The 17,094-nt window shown below is 46.2% G+C and overlaps 1 protein-coding gene across 1 annotated transcript in view; it reads right to left on the bottom strand.

Moving 5' to 3' along the window:
• CPB2 (carboxypeptidase B2) overlaps positions 1 to 17,094 on the bottom strand; it is a 138,065-nt gene that overhangs the window by 68,536 nt on the left and 52,435 nt on the right. The window contains exons 3-5 of the mRNA XM_085621837.1: positions 4,979 to 5,103; positions 4,781 to 4,889; positions 16 to 117 (exon numbers count right to left, since the gene is read on the bottom strand). Of these exons, the coding sequence (XP_085477963.1) occupies positions 16 to 117; positions 4,781 to 4,889; positions 4,979 to 5,103 (336 nt within the window). The remainder of the gene's footprint in view (positions 1 to 15; positions 118 to 4,780; positions 4,890 to 4,978; positions 5,104 to 17,094) is intronic.

Here is a 17,094-nt window from a genome sequence, read left to right on the forward strand (position 1 = left end):
CTTGAAAATGCATACCTTGAGAACATAGAGGGGACGTTTCTCGAATGAAGACCCAATGTAAAGTTGCTCAAGGAGATCTGGATGCCTCTGCACCATCTGCTCCATCCAAGAGTAAATCTATAAAGAAATGCAAAAACTGTGATTCACATACATTTTATTGAAAGTATGAAATAGTGTCAGCATTGTTCAAAGGAGTATTTTTTAATGACTTTTAATAGCGTAACACTTCAATGTACAATGCGCATCTGTAACCTGCAGTTATAATAAATATAGATAGATTACACTGCAAGTTCACCAGTTAACTGATACAAATATACTTTTTAAACAAATCTTTTTATTGGTTTTCCATTATATAACATATCATATACAAAATGTATTCATGTATTGTTTAATCGGGGTACAACAAATAACTGGATCCCCCCATCTTCTCATCTGTGCAATTAGCAAACTTAAAAGTCACTCTGAGAAGGTAATCATGTGTAAATAATTGAGATCAGTGCAAGCCAAACGAGGGTGGGAGGCTTCAGGGGCGGTGGAGATGGAAGGGAAAAGAGGAGTAAGAATGGGGGATAGTGTAGCGTTCACCTTCCTAGTGTTGTATATAAGCTCTTGTCCTGGATGTGACCAAAGAGTTGGCGGGCCGTGAGCCTTTGTGATGTGAGACTACTAAATTAAAGCTTCGACTTGTAGTCTATGAAGGGTTGTCAAAGTCAAGTGAATTCCTGATCTGTGTTGGTTAAGCTGTGTGTGATATGCTCCATGGCCAGGACTGTTCTCTTCCAGTAGAGGACAATCAGTTGCTTGCCCAGCCCCGTCATGTGGCATGCAAGAGTCCAGTCCGACTGTATTCCCCGTCATCTTAGTCGGTCATATCCTAAAGAGCACAGCAGTAGGGTCTGCTGGAGTAGGGTAGCTCAGGGTGGCCTCAGGTTGCGCCCAGTCCCACCACACGTAGTTGAACATGCCCAGCTTTTGTTTACACCTCCAGCACAGATTGGAAGCCATGGGGTACATGCAACCTAGCTGGGGTGAGCTATCATGGGAACATCACTTTATGTGCCGATTCCCTCTAGGGGATACTTTGGAGAGATTTATCTATGTCCGCCCACAGTAGGTCTAAGTCCTTTGGGGATATGTCCTTTACCAAATCAATTGCCCATCTTGTTTGGTAAGCATGGGGAGAGTTGGGGTTTGGGGTCCTGAATAATATGATCGGTTTTGGAAATCACACCCTTCATGCCCTCAAATGACTTTACCAATTTTTCACAGTGAGTAAGCAGTCTCGTGGCCGTCGCGATATAAGGGGGTTGTAGTACCCAGTGTCTGAGTTGATAGTACTGGAGCTTTGACTTATCCGAGATGTGAAAATCTCATTTGCATTGCTGAAATGACTTAGGGCCCGATGTAGGAGGCTAAATACCGGTCGGTAACCCCGTAATTCGGTACATTTCAGGGTTACCGACCGGTATTTAGCCATTCCTAATGTAGGTGATGATTCGGTATTTACCGAATCTGTATTTACTGAATCAGTAAATGCAATGTAGAAAGCACATAAAAGAGTGCTTATGTGCTTTAAGAATTCGTTAATTACCACCAACTTCAAGTTGGTGGTAATTAACGGATTCCATTAAAAATTCACTTTTGAATTAATTTTTAAGTGCTATGTGGCACACATCCATGCCCTTAGGGCATGTATGTGCGCCACATGTGCACACAGGCACCCTGGCACCCTTGAAATACCTCTCGGTATTACCGATTCGGTAATACCGAATCACTAATACAGAATGGCTTTACATTCATTCCTATGGGCCTCCAAGCCCATAGGAATGAATGGGTAGATATTCCTTATTACCGAATCGGTATTACCGATTCGGTAATAAGGAATATTAAGGAATCAGTATTTTTTACCGATTCATTAGCTACATAAGAAATACCGATTTCTTAATACCGAATCGGTAAAATTCGGTATTAAGAATTCGGTATTTACGGATTATCTACATCTGGCCCTTAATGTCATCAGCCTTGAAGAGGTCACCCATAATTTTGTATCTCCCTTCTCCTACTCCAAAAAGGTGTCAGGTTGTCGGCAGGTGTAAATTCTGGGTTTCTAGCAATAGGAGTGTTTGGGGATAGGATTGTCATGAGTCTCTTTCTGAGTGCTATCTGGTCCCAGATATCCAGTAATGTCCTAGTGGGTATTGGCAATGCAAGTGCATTTGGGATGTGCAGACCTTGGTAGCCATGCTAGATCCCAAAGCAGGAAGCAGGCCACGGACCGGTTCATATATAACCTGTGAAATTCATTCTCACTCATCACCCATTCCAAGATATATCAGAGGTGGGCAGCCTAATAGTAAACCAGATGGTTGGAACATGCCAAATTCCCCTTATCATTTGCAAGTATTAGAATTTAGTTGGAGATTCAATGGGTTTTTCCTTCCTAGCTGAACGCATGTATATTATTCTGAAGATGAGTTATTTCCTGGGTCCGTATGGGGGTCGGAAGCATTTGGAATAAATATAAACCATAGGAAGAATGTTAATTTTGATGACATGTATGTGCCCTAATCATGACAAATAGAGCAGCCGCCTTTGTCGCAGGTCTTCAAGACTATTTTTGCGGAGTAGTGTCCAGTTAGTCCTCGACCATCCCTCTAAATGTTGCATGATAGTAAGTCCCTGATATCTAATCAAAGGTTTGACCCACTGGAAGGGAGTTGTCACCATAAGGGCATGAAGGTTAGCAGGTGGCAATGTGATATTGAATATATGAGATTTGACCCTGAAGCCGGATACTCTTTCAAACTCCTCAAGAATGGGGGGTAGGGAAGCGAGAAAGTCTGTGGAGTTGGTGAGTGTGAGGAGGACATTGTCCTCAAACAAGTTAATCTTGTGTGAGTGGCATCCAAAGGGATACCCGTTATCGCAGGTTCCTGTCACATTCTTATGGCAAGAGGGTCAACCACCAGGGAAAAAAGAAGGGGTGACACATGTCAACCCTGTCTCCTTCCCCGTGCCAGGGTAATGGGTTAAGTGCTTTGCCTGTTCACTCTGACCACAGCACTATGGTTAGTTTAATCTGCCAGAATGTTCTTCTTGGTGCTCTGCCCCATTTGTAGTGTGTATAGTACCTGTGATAGGAAGGTCCAGCTCACCTGGTTGAATGCTTTCTCCACATCGAGGGAAAGGATTAGAGATGGGATTTAGCGTTTATGAGTTTTTTCAATCAAGTGGGCAGGGTGGCGGATGTTGTCAGCAGTGGCGGTTCGCCAAGGGAGTGCTTCGGGCGGGTTGGGGGAGGGACAGGGGGAGGGGGTAGTAAACTCCAGCATACGGCAGAACTGAGTTAAATGAATAAATAAAACAATTTACATTGCGCGCTCTGCAACACACATGAACTTGATTTCTTACTTTGAGTTTACAGGCTGTACGTTCTATGTACTATTTAGAATGCGGTCAGTATAAAAGGTGTGCCTCGAATCTAGAAATCCTGTTCACATACACTGCAAATAATGATTTCTCTTCAAATGGGGTGTACCCTATATTTCTTTGTGTGTTGTAAATGAACAGATGTTACACCACCCACATACTAGTGTAGCTTGTGGTTTCTAGGGCAGATGATTTCCCATGTGTCTGTTTTCTTAGCTGTAAATGCTGTTGCTCAACATGTTCTATGTTTCTAGCTCCTTCGCAAGCAATATTTGGTGCTTGAGTCATCATTCCCTCGAATTCCCTTCAATATCCAGTTGCACAGCATGCTAATACATCTGTGAAATCTTTGTAAAGGGTTGCAATGGTGTATGACGAATCTAATGTCATGTTTTTTTTCTTTCTTCTCCTATGATGAGTAGAATTGTATTCCCATGCTTTTCCTAAACCTTGAAGCTAGACAGTTTAATCTGACATTCCTGCTTTTAATCTGTTATGTATGAAAAACATATTTAGGCTCTTAATAGTTTACCATATGAAATTGAACATTTCAGTCTCCTTTTGGATGTAGGCTATCACCATAAAATATATAGCAATGATACCTTTTGCAAGAGCAAAAGCTGGGTGAGTAATCACATAAAGTTGGCCAGTCCAAAAGGGCACCCTCTGAGTATGGTCCCTGCCACCCATAATATTTGCACTAGCAATGGAGCCACTTGCTTGGAGGTCCTACAGTAACCTGGAATGCTCACAAATACCAAAAGATAGCACAATGCATAAAATCGTATTACATGCAGGCAACATTCTTTTACATAAATCTGACCTGCTATTGGCTTCCCAGGTGATCTATTATAACAAATGGAGTATTTTAGCAATCTATTGTTCATATAGATGGTCTCACGTAGAACACCAACAGACTTACCGCAGTGAATGAAACCTTTGATTTGATGTCACGAGAGGACAAAAATGAGTGCCAAGCCTTTTTTAATCACATGTGTGTGACCAATGAGTCACAATTCTAATACACATCTCAATTCAACATAATTGTATCTTTAGTTTCTAATTTCACTATCTAAATCCATTAAAAATGTCAATTTACCTTCCATTGTCAAGACCGCACTTTCATATGTTTGCTAACAAATTCTCTTAAAAGTAGACAGAATAGCCTAATGAAAAAACATGCTATCAATCAAAATCCCAATATTACATGGAATCAATAAACAAAAGAAATGCTTAAGGTACATGGTATCTAAGAGTGGAAGGTCAGTTTATCTACAAAGGAATATCTAGAAATGGTATACTGTTGTGTAGAAGTTAACCAGGTTTTGCAAAATATCACAACAGTACTTACTTCTTCCAGAGGATGATATTGTTCATAGTAAGTCGGGCTACTTCGGGTATTTGCAGTATCATTGAAAGTTTGTTTTTCGATGAGATTCTTAACATCATCTACTAAAACACTAAACAATAGGAAAACCATGTCAATACATGTAAAGTAGCTTCTTATTTACTGTAAAGATTTTAATTAGGGCAATAAGTTTACTCATACCGATATCTGATGAAGGACTGATTCAGCATTGCCTTAACATTGTTTATGTCAGACTCATTTGTGTAGAAATGCACCTCATTGTTCTGCATAATATTTTCAGGAGCGTCTGGTTGCCATAGTACAACCTAAAAATGTGTAAAGATTTTCAAGACATTGAAAACATATTTCTGTTCACTTAGATATGAAATAAAAGCACCATTTCTGTACTATATTGGACAGTTCAATGAAATCACGCATTTCTATACAGACACAAAGAATTGATATTGAAGCAAGCAAGCAAATAGAAGTAGAAACTGAATTACCACAATATTTTGATTTTCCAATTAGTGAACACTGTAACAAAGTACTTTTTGCACGGCCAGCCACATTTGTGGGGGGTGGTCATGCTGTATTTTTAGCTCTGCACACTGGGGCACTTCTGTCCAGGCCCTGTGTATGTTATCTGACCCTTACCACATGACAGAATTGGCTAACTCCTAATTGGCATATTTATCTTTCCAATAAGGGCATGGTAGCTGGTGCAGGAAAATACGCCATTGATATGGAAAGTTAAAGGTCACCTTTGGACTGTAGCACATGTTGTGTCATGCACTAGAATAACAAAGTAAACAGGGTGTCAGGCCTACCTGTTTAGCCTGCCTGCTGCAGCTTTTAAACACACAGGCAAGCCTGTCAAACACATAGCCAAAACAGTAAAAAACTGCCAGAGGGAAAAAAAAACTACTTTTAAATGTTAAATATGTCACCCCTAAGTAGGCCTTGTAGCCCACAAGGTAGGGTGCCTAATATATATATTTTTTTAATACATTTTTATTAGTATTTTGCAATATTAGGTATACACTACATTGGTTGTGTTTTAAAGGTACATACATGGTGGAAAGATCAACCGTACATTGCGCGTTCACATTTTCGCATTGTTTGTCAGTCTTGTGCTCTATAGCCATTCTTTAACAAATCCACAGGAAATTATCGTCATTAACGCCGTGCCCCCGACCTGGATCTCTTATTCACTAACATCCGACACTGAATCAACCCACGGTGGTTCACAGATGTTGCCCCGATAAGCATTCCATTTTCCCCACACCCGTGCCCATTTCTGGGGGCATCCAGTGTGTACATAGACCGCTTTCTCTGCTATAATTGCGCAGTCCATATCACAGCACCATTGACGATAGATGGGAATCAACCCTGTTCCCCAGTGTTGAGCAGTATTTTGTTTCGCTATCATCATACCTAAATTCGCCCAGTCCTGATCCCTATGGTTCAGATTCGTCGGCTCCCAGATAATTAGGAGACATCTTCTCGGTTCCGGCAGCACACTAGCTCCACTGACCTGCGAAATTGCTTGCATGACCGCCCTCCAATATGTTGTAATCCCTGGACAGTCCCATAATATGTGATAGAATGTACCTGGCAGTCCACATTGTCTCAACCAAAGTGGTGTGTCTGTCCGGCCCAGTCGGTGCAGAAGTGTACGTGTGTAATATATTCAATGGAGGACTTTTAGTTGTACTAATTTTAATTTGGAGGATATCGCTACCTCTCGTGGGGACGCGAGGGCTTCCTGCCAGTCTGTTTCATCGAGTTCTCCAATGTCGGCCTGCCATTGTTCCCTTAGGGTTCCCGTGGGGTCTGGTTGGTTATTTATAATTTTTCGATAGGTTTGGGAAATTGCTTTTTTAGTCATGTGATCCGTTAAGAGCCTGTCCTCTAACGGCGAGGCTTCTAGTAATTTCGTTCCTGGTGGGAGTACCTCCATGAGTGCATGCCTGATCTGCATGTACCGAAATGTTTCCGATTGTGCCAGCCCATATGTTTCCTGAAGTTGCAAGAAAGTTAGGACCGCTCCCTTCTTCCAAAGATCCCCTATCTTTGAGATACCTATTAGATCCCACTGCCTGAATCCCTTCGCATTGCGTAGTCTGCCTAGCCGTTGGGTTGCCCAAAGGGGTGTGGCCTGTGTTAGGACCCCTTCCCATCCGAGTGCATGAAGTGCAGTGAACCAAATTCAGACAGTGTGCGCTGTGGTACCCATAAGAGTGTTCCCCTTGGATTTATTGTAAAGTACTCCTATAACATCCTCGGCACCAAGGACATACCTGTCCATGCGGAATGCTGGTTCCTCCTGGGAGGCATGGAGCCATTGATTTATTACAGTGAGCTGTGAAGCCCAATAGTATACTTTTATGTTTGGAAGGGCGATTCCACCATCATACCAGCGTTTCACCACTTTATGCATGGCTTTCCGAGCGGGCTTTCCATCCCAGAGGAGATTGCTCCCCTCGGTGTCAATCGCTTTAAAATACGTGGGGAGACCCAGGAATGGGGTATTTTGTAGGGTGTTCAAGAATCTGGGGAGTGCCATCATTTTAAAGAGGGCAGCCCTCCCCAGCAGTGTCAGTGGTAGCGAGCGCCAATGTTTAACATCACGGCGAAATCGACTTAGGGGCTCAATGAGGTTTTTTTCAATAAACTGTGAGGAATGGGGTGTGATATATAAGCCTAGGTATTTAAACCCCTCTGCCGCAATTTGCATTTCACAGTCGTGTGGGAGCTGTGGAGGGGAGCCATGAAGCACATATAGGAGTGATTTTGTCCAGTTAATAGTATACCACGAGACTCTGCCATATGCAGTGCAGATGTCCAGAAGACAGTTGATAGAGCGTGCAGGGGATGCCATATATAGTAACACATCGTCCGCATATAGCGAGATGCGATCTTCCCCGTCCACCGTCCATTTCAGTCCACGAATGACCGGGTCCTGTCTTATCCATGTCGCCAGCGGCTCAAGCACCAGCGCAAACAGGAGCGGTGATAAGGTGCAGCCCTGTCTTGTCCCTCTTCCCAAGCGGAAGTCGGCCAAAATGCGTCCATTCACCACCACCTGTGCCAAGGGTCCCGTGTACAGCAGCTGGACCCATGTTCAGAACTTAGGGCCGAAACCCAGGTAACTACAGACAGCAAAAGGGAAAGGCCATTCTACTAAGTCGAATGCCATATGTGCGTCTAAGGAGTTAATGACAGCGTCCTCTTCAATGGTGGGAATGTGTGCCATGGCACTGCACAATCGCCTCAGGTTGAAAGCTGTGTTGCAGCCCGGCATGAAACCCGATTGGTCTGGATGTATCAGCGTTGTGAGGTATGGTTGCAGCCGGACGCCCAATGTTTTAGCCAGTATTTTGGCTTCCGCATTTATTAATGAGATCGGCGGACCTCTATAGGGCAGAGCCAAGGTTCTGGGCAAAGATTTTAACCTCGGTTTTTAATGCAGCATCCAAGGTCGGTGCTCCTAAGTCGTGGGGCAAAGCAGTCATAGTCCCATTATTTAAAAAAGGATGAAGAGATGATCCGGCATGTTACCGGCCCATTTCTCTCTTGGATTCTGCCATGAAAATATTGGGCAAAGTGGTTCTCGCCCGTTTAACAAATTGGTTGGAAGATAAATCTATTATTTCCGACCTTCAGTATGGGTTTAGAAAAGGAAAGGGCACAGTGGGCCAATGCCTTAATTTACATCTTATTATTGGGAAATACACGGTCGCTAAGCAGGGGGACTTACATCTTGCATTTATGGATCTGTCCACTGCTTTCGATCTGGTAAACCGTCGAAAATTATGGGCCTCTTTAGTTGCCCTGGGGCTTGACCCCGTGTTGATATCCTTTCTGGCTGTTATCCATGAGGACTCCTCCGCAGTCGTCCGCTACAGTGAAGACGGGAGCCTGTCAGAAGCATGGCAGGTAAAGCGAGGGGTTAGACAGGGGTGTATTCTTGCCCCACTGCTCTTCTCGCTTTACATTAACAATCTGGTTATGGCTTTAATTTCGTCCAGTAAGGATATTCCCAGAGCCGGCTCAAAATTGATTCCCGCTCTACTATATGCCGACGACACGGTTCTGTTGGCAAGAACCGCGAGAGGCCTTCAAGCCCTTTTAAATGGATTTAATGATTTGATGGTCTCTTTAGACCTATTAATAAATTTTAAAAAATCACATTCCATGTCAATTGGTTGTGGGCGGGCTAAAAAGGCTAAATTCTACTGTAAGGGGCTGGAGCTCACAAAAGTGCAGACCTTCCCATATTTGGGGATTGTCTTTGATGACAGGAGATCTTGGGTCATGCAACGCGCTCAGAAAAAGAACATTCTTGCTAGGGCAACTGGAGCGCTGTTGGGCTTCACGAAACGTTTGGGGTGTAAACCCATACCCGCTCTTATGAAGATTTATAGAGCTAAGTGTATTCCTATGGCCCTATATGGCAGCGAGGTATGGGGTTATAAGGCCTCGACCGAAATCCAAACAGTAGAAAAGGCCTTTCTCCGGAAAATGTTGTCACTCCCCCCCATCTGCTCCTATTTTTAATATTCATGAAGACCTGGGGGCGGGTTATCTTATTGATCAAATCAATGTGGCCCCATTATTAGGTTGGTTGAGAGTTTGGGCACAGCAACCTCCGAATCTAAATCAACTTATTATTCAAGACTGTTTGTCCCTCGATAAAGCTATGTCTATTCCATGGTTTCAATATATTAAAACTAATCTGGAATCTCTGGGTTGCCCCGAATTGTTCGATAGACCATGTGCGCTGAGTAAAGTGAAAATAAAAGCCTTTAAGTCTCAGTTCTTGAGTAGAGCGATGTTACTGAGGGAAGGTGGGGAACTGGGGAAGCCGGCAGTCAGGAGGTTTGGCATAGAGATTCAGCCATACCTGACCTACATAAACAAACCATTCCATCTGTTTTTGTTAATAAGGTTCAAACATGGAATGCTTCCCTGGCTGCTGGCTTACTCTAAGGGTTTTTTCAAAGAGGGCACCCTGGGGCCCTGCCCTTGTGATAATACCTCAGAACAAAATTCGTTGCATTTGGTATTTTTTTTGCAAATCTTACTCCTTGCAGCGTAAGAAATTTATTTTGCCTATTCTTAAGAACTGTAACTTCGAGCAAGTGAGGCCCGCACTGGTTTATCTGCAAATGCTTGGGTCTCCTTTGGTATGTTTTGGGGTTGCCAGTTATATTACTGGGGCCATTAGGTGTAGTAGTAGGGCGCAGTCTTTTTAGTAATCCTCCCCATATTTTATTAGTACTGTTTAATAGCGGGAGAATGTGGAATGATGGTTTTATGGATTCGTAAAATTGCCGAACCACTTGGATGACATACTTTTTACTGTGTATACTTGCCAATCGTTGTACTATTTATATTTCATGAATTGTTATTTGTGTTTTAATCTTCATTTTTTAGTGGTCCTTTTGATTTGTGTAACTGTAACTACTTGCACTATGAAATAATTGTCCTGTGCTTTGATGGTTTAAAATTTTTTAACCGAATAAAGCTAATTTTTGACTTTGACTTTGAGATCGGCCTGTAAGACGCACACTCCTGCGGTGGTTTACCAGGCTTGTGTATTGCCACTATCGTCGCTAGATGTTGATCCCTTGGCAATTCTCCTCTTTCCAAGCTATCCTTATACATGGCAAGCAGGTGTGGCACGAGTTGGATGGCTGTTTTTGTATAAAATTCAATGGGTATACCATTCGGTCCCAAGGCCTTCCCGGTGTGTAGTGCACCTATTGCTAATGTCAGTTCGTCTGGGGTCAGATCTGTCTCTAGTGCCTGAGTTGCAGTAGGGGGCAGTGTAGGCATATGGATATCTTTGAGGAAGGCGAGATTGTCGGCTACTGTGGCTGTGGCTGTAGGTGTGTATATCGTCTCGTAGTGAGACGCTAATGCATCAGCTATCCGTTGCGGGTCTGTGGTGAGATCTCCATTGTCTAGTCTTAGTCGTGCCACCCACCGGCTAGCCTTTTCTCGTCTTTCTAGCCAGGCTAAGAGTTTGCCCGTCTTATCCCCGAGCTCATAAATAGTATGCTGTGTCTTAGTGAGTTTAGTCTTTGCCTCCTCTCATGCATAGGCCTTGTATTCCTGTTGGGCCAGGTTTAGCTTATGGGCCGTGGCATCAGTGGTGTTGGATGCATGTGTGCTCTCTGCTTGGCTTACGCCCTGTTCTAGGATTTCTAATTTTTGTCGCTGGTCTCGTTTATGGCTGGTGATTAATGAGATTGCGTGCCCCGTATTACTGTTTTATATGCCTACCACAAAGTCGTCGGGGACGTAACTGATTGTGCGTTATCTGTAAAGTATTGCCCCATGGCAGTGTGTAGTCCTCTTCCAATCTTGGGGTTTTTAAGGTATCCCGGGTAGATCGGGAATATACGCCGGTGCCCCAGGATATGAGACGTGTATTTAAGTAGAACAGGGGAGTGGTCTGAGATACCCCTGGGCAGGTGCGTTACCTCTAGTACTCTCTCTAGACCCGTCGCAAGTGTAAAAATATAGTCTATTCTTGAGAGGCTATTATGTACTCCAGAGTGGTAGGTGTATTGTCGCTCTTGTGGAAACCTAGCATGCCAAACATCGACCATACCTAAAGCATCCATGAATTCCGCTAATTTAAGGTTTATACCACTTGGAGTTCTGGGGCGTTTCCGGTCCATGGTGGCATCAACCGTAGCATTAAAGTCACCCCCTATGATTAATTCGCCTTGTGGGAGCGTTAATAAGAATTTACCCAGGGCCGGAAAAGCCATCTGATGCTGTGCTGTTGGGATATGTACTGTAACTAGATTGTACGATCGTACCTCCCATTGGCAAGATACCGCTGCAAAACGCCCCTGATCATCTGTCCAGGACCCGGTAATAATAAGTGGGAAGCGCTTGCTGACCAGAACTCCCAGCCCTCGGGAGCCAGAAGTGAATTTGGAGTGTGCCACCATTTTAAAACCCCATCTATCTAAGGCCCTACTAGCAGATCCTACCAGATGTGACTCTTGGATCAAGGCCACTGCCGGTGCTTTACGTTTCAGATATTGTAAGACCAATCCTCTCTTTATCTTGTCACCAAGACCATTTACATTCCATGATATAACAGTGAGAGGAGGGCCCAAAGTATTACATGTTAGAGGCTGGGTGGCCGAGACGTTGGGACGTGTTTCCGTTTGTGACACTGATAACATTGTTTGCGGGAGAGCACAAAGCACATTGTGATGTGAGAGTCATGCGTCCATGCTGTATGAAATGACCTATTGCATAGTGTACCTGTAATAATAAAAGAACCATAACATAGAAACTGTAACAATGTCCAAATAGGGACCTTTGCTTCTAGTCAGGGTAAGGTGGAAACACTCTTTAGATAACCCCTGCCCACCCCCTTGGTAGCTTGGTACGAGCAGACAGGCTTATCAAAGGCAATGTGTAAAGTATTTGTACCAACACTCACAGTAACACAGTGAAAACACCACAAATGGACTCCACAGCAGTTTAGAAAAATAAAGTATTTTTATCTAGACTACACAAGACCAAAACGACCAAAATCCAACATACACTGTTCCAAAATAAGACTTTAAAAAGAGTTCAAGGGTTTGCACCAAAATAATCCACAATTGCGCCACTTTTCACCCAAAGTACTTGTAGATGCGACAAAAGTTCCCAGGGGCAGCTGCAGCGTCAGAAAACAAGCGATGCGTCACTCCTGAGACCCTGGGGAGGCAATGCGACAACCCCACTGCACGCAGCGGGCAGGTTGCGTCGAATCCGGTCTGTATGGGAAGCGATGCGATACCTTGTATGGATTCCGGTTTTCAGGTTCTCTGGTAGAAAGAGACTCGCACAGGCACGATGCGACGATCTTCCGGACGGCAACGATCTTCGGTGCAGCGGCGAAGCGTAGCATTGATCCTCTCCTGTAACGGCCCCTCGAGTAGTTGGCACTGGACTCTGTGACGATGTTCGCAGCTACGGGATGCGGTCAGCAGGCAAGCGGTGCGACGGGTCTCACAGCGACGAAAGGCTCTGCGACGATATTCTCAGCGACAGGAATCTTCCCGCACCGGGGCGATGCACTCCGCAAGCGAGCGACGCGTCGGGTCTTGCAGCGGCAGCAGGTGCTGCGACGATCCTCGCGGGGACGGGAATTTTCTCGCACTGTCGACGATGCGCTCCGCAAGCGAGCGATGCGTGCAAAATTGTAGATCTTCTCTTTCTTCTTCCTTTCCAGCTCCCCAAACAACGGAAGACAACCTCCAGAGGCCCCACAACTGGATTAAGCACTCTGGACAGGTCAGAACTCACACAGCAGAGTTCAGGGGGGAAGCTGGGGGTGAAGTCCTTTTGTTCCTGGGACTTCTTAACAGGAGGCCAGCTCTCCTCAGACCCTTGGAGATCTTGTCAATCAGGGGACCCAGCAACAGCAAAGTCCTTCCCCTCTCCTTGGCAGAATAGCAACTGCAAGTCAGCCCACAAACACACAGCAGGGCAGTCCTTCTTCTTCAGTCTACCAGCTTTTCTCCTTGACAAAGGTTCCTTCTTGATTCCAGGATGATCTAAAGTTCTTGGGTTTGGGTCCCAATATTTATACCCAGTTTCTCTTTGTTCTCTGAAGGCAGAGAGGCCTTTGCCTGGTCCAAACCAGTTCCGGTCAGTCCTGGAGCACTTTGCTGACAGGATTCCTTGTTTCCTTTCACAGTGCAGGGCAGAGACATCAGACGCACCACAGGAGGTGGAGCCAGCATTGTGGAGGGAAGGCACAGCCCTATTCAGGTCCCAGGTGCAACTCCTCCCACCCCTCTACATGGAGATCTCTCTATTCAGCTCTGTGCTGACTCACCCTGTCTCCTGGAATTTCCCCAGCCCCTGTCACTCAAACTCCAGACAAGGAACACACAACCTAGCAGAGGCAGGTTTGGATGGTTCAACAAGAAAATACCTACTTTCTAAAAGTGGTATTTTCAAACATAGAATGTTAAAACCAACTTCACTAAAATATGTATTTTATCATTCTGAGTTCATGCATACTAAACTCGAATTTCTACCATGTTCCCTGAGTCTGTTAGGATTATTAGATGTAATAATCAAAACTGCCCATTCTGGCCTATGGAGAACAGGTAACCTTGCAATAGTGAAAAACGAAAATGGTTGTAATTCACTATTAGGACATGTCACACACATCAGGGCTTGTCCTACCTTATACGTACAATGCACCCTGCCCTTGGGCCTCCCATAGGGGTGTCTGAAATGAAGAAAAGGGAAGGTTTAGGGACTGGCAAGTGGGTGCACTTGCCCAGTCAGCATGGCAGTACCAGACTGCACACAGGCTCTGCAATGGCAAGCCTTAGACACACTTTAACAGGCTGCTTCTGTGGGTGGCAGAACCAGTGCTGCAAACCCACCAGCAGCATTTGGATTACCAGCCCTGGGCACTCCTGGTGCACTGTACTAGGGTCTGACAGGTAAACCAAACAAGCCAATCATGGATAACCAATCATAATAACAATTTACCCAGGGAGCACTTGCACTTTGACACTGATCAGCAGTGGCAAAGTGTGCAAAGCATCTAAACCAGCAAAAAAAAGAAATCCAGCACAGCGTCAAAAATTACAGGAGGCAGAGGCAAAAAAGTTAGGGGAAACCACGCCAAAGATGCCAGGTCTAACAGGAACATTATAAAACGGTTAGATGTTCATACACAAAATTGTTCATGTCTTATCAGCGAGGGCGTCGGGCGGCACATTGTTCATGCCAATCACGGCCGCAGGCACCGGTTCGTTTCAAGTGAGTCGGTGGTCCTTTCGGGCCCTTCACTCCTCTCCGCGGGGGTCGGCCCAACTTTGTTCTGGAGCCGTTAATTCAGATACTATCATTAGTTCCCATCTTTCTTGTACAATAATTTGTCAGTTTAGTCCAAGTCCCTTGATGTTAGCGACGTCGTTTGCAGTAGTTGGTGCTGCTGTTTCTTTCCCATTCGTTTAGGGCCTACAGCTGGACGCCACCCCTCCAGCCAGTTGTGGGCCTCTTCGGGCGTCGTAAAGAACCAGATTTTCCCCTCTGCTTCCACCCTCAATTTCGCCGGGAATAACATTGAATATTTAAGCTCTCGGTTTTGCATTTCTTTCTTGATGTCCAAAAAGCTATGTCGCTGTTTAGTTACCTCTGCCATATAGTCTGGATAGAGTGTTACAGTGCAATTCTCGAGACGGATTGGGGGGCAATTCGAGCCGCTTGCAGAATCGCATCTCGATCTCGGAAATTGAAAATACAGGCCAGTATGGGTCTGGGGGGGCGCCTGGCCGAGGTCTGCCACCTCGTACACGGTGGGCCCTCTCCACTGAGAAGAAACTGCTGGTTCTTGATGAGGTCCTCTACAAACAGATCCAATGCCGGACCCCCCACCCTTTCCGGTACGCCAATAATCAGGACATTGTTGCGTCTCGAGCTTGGCGGCCCTTAATTTATTGTCTGTTTCTAGTTTTCGTACCTGATGCTGTAGCACAGCCGTGTCTGTGGAGAGAGTGGCAGTTGTGGTTTCAACCTCCGTCATTATCGTGGCCATGTTCGAAAAGTTTGCACGTATGAGAGAAATGTCTGTTGAGATCAAGCCTATGGAAGTTTGGACTTGGTCAGAGTTGCTATGATTTCTTGTAGGGTGACCTCCGCAGGTTTCTCGGGGATAAGGGCCCCTCCATGTTCTGTATTCAGCGCTGATTTTTCCGGCGGGTCTTTGCTATAAGCGTATTTGTCCAGTTTGAGGCTTTGCACGGTGCGTTGGCCCCGGCCCCCCATCGTGTTCGGTCCACCGGGAATCCTACCAAGTCGTATGGGTGGGGGGCAGTAATCGCCGCTGCCTGCCTGTGTGACTATCAGTCACTCGCTGCCTTTCGGTTTTCCTGTCCTACCTCCGTGTGAGTACAGCCAGAAGAGTCCACAAGGGGTATTCACCTCCGTTACGGCGTGTTCGCAGATCAGCCTTTTTGTTCAGTATCTAAGGTCTCCCCGTTGAGGATATCAAGCCCTGGGGGTCCGGTGGACGTGTTAGTTATTGGTTGGTTGCCCCCCAGATGCTGCTGAGTCCCAGGCCACCTATTTCCGTTAGTAGTCTCAACTGTGTGGAAGTCCTCACATTCAGCAGTCACCACACGGTTGCCTGCGGTGCTGTATTGTGTTTTTTTGGCAGGGGAAGGCGGAAATGTCGTCGCGCCGTGGACCTGGGGCTGCAGAAAACTGGCAGCATGGATATCCAGGACGCCAGCGCCTCACATGTGACGCGGCAATCCACTCTCATCAGCACTGTCCTCAAGTTTTTGAGCATCAGCTGCCCAGAACTTGGTAGGAGGCTGACTGGGGAAGGGTCCCCCTGTAGATTGTTTGGGCACAGCCTCGCCTTTCCTTGTGGCCGCGGAAGCTGCCTCGCTCCGATGACCCCAGCCCGGGTAGTGACTCACTGCCTGTTTCATGTACGTCTGCTCCCCCCGGTCGGCCAAGCTGGGCCACGCGTCCTCAGCGGTTGATGCTGTATTCCTCACTGTGCAGGCACGAACGGTACGATACGTTATTCCACTCCTGTACCTCACCCGCAAAGGCAGTCGTCCGTGTCCACGCCACATGGAGGCTCTACTCGAGCCGGCCCATAGTTGCTCCTTTGTCACTCGGCCATCAGTGTAAGCAAGCCCCCGGCTTCAGCGTTCCACACAGGCCACGTCTCTTGAGCATGACGTAGGTAGTTCGCCGTGCAATGCTCAGGGTCCAGGATTAGCACGACCGGTGGGCCAGCTGTTCCACCGTCCCCTCCGCTGTTCTCAATCAATCAGCGGCATTTGTATATTGCACTACTCACCCGGAGGGTCTCAAGGCGCTGGGGGGGAACGTTCCTGCTCGAACAGCCAGGTCTTGAGTTGCTTCCTGAAGGCGAGATGGTCCTGGGTTGTCCGGAGGTGGATGGGGAGGGAGTTCCATGTCTTGGCCGCTAGGTAGGAGAAGGATCTTCCTCCGGCGGTGGCTCTGTGGATGCGTGGGACGGCAGCAAGAGCGCGGCTGGCGGAGCGGAGCTGGCGGGTGGGCTGGTGGAAGGTCAGGCGGTTGCTGAGGAGCTTGGGGCCCAGGTCGTGGAGGGCCTTGTGTGCGTGGGTGAGGAGTCTGAACGTGATCCTTTTGCTGACAGGGAGCCAGTGAAGGTCTCTCAGATGTCCGGAGATGTGGCTGTGACGGGGGATGTCCAGGATGAGTCGAGCTGAGGCGTTCTGGATCCGTTGGAGTTTCTTCTGGAGTTTGGTGGTGGTGCCGGCGTAGAG

The sequence above is a fragment of the Triturus cristatus genome, chromosome 8 (assembly GCF_964204655.1).
Source record: "Triturus cristatus chromosome 8, aTriCri1.1, whole genome shotgun sequence".
Taxonomy (NCBI): domain Eukaryota; kingdom Metazoa; phylum Chordata; class Amphibia; order Caudata; family Salamandridae; genus Triturus; species Triturus cristatus.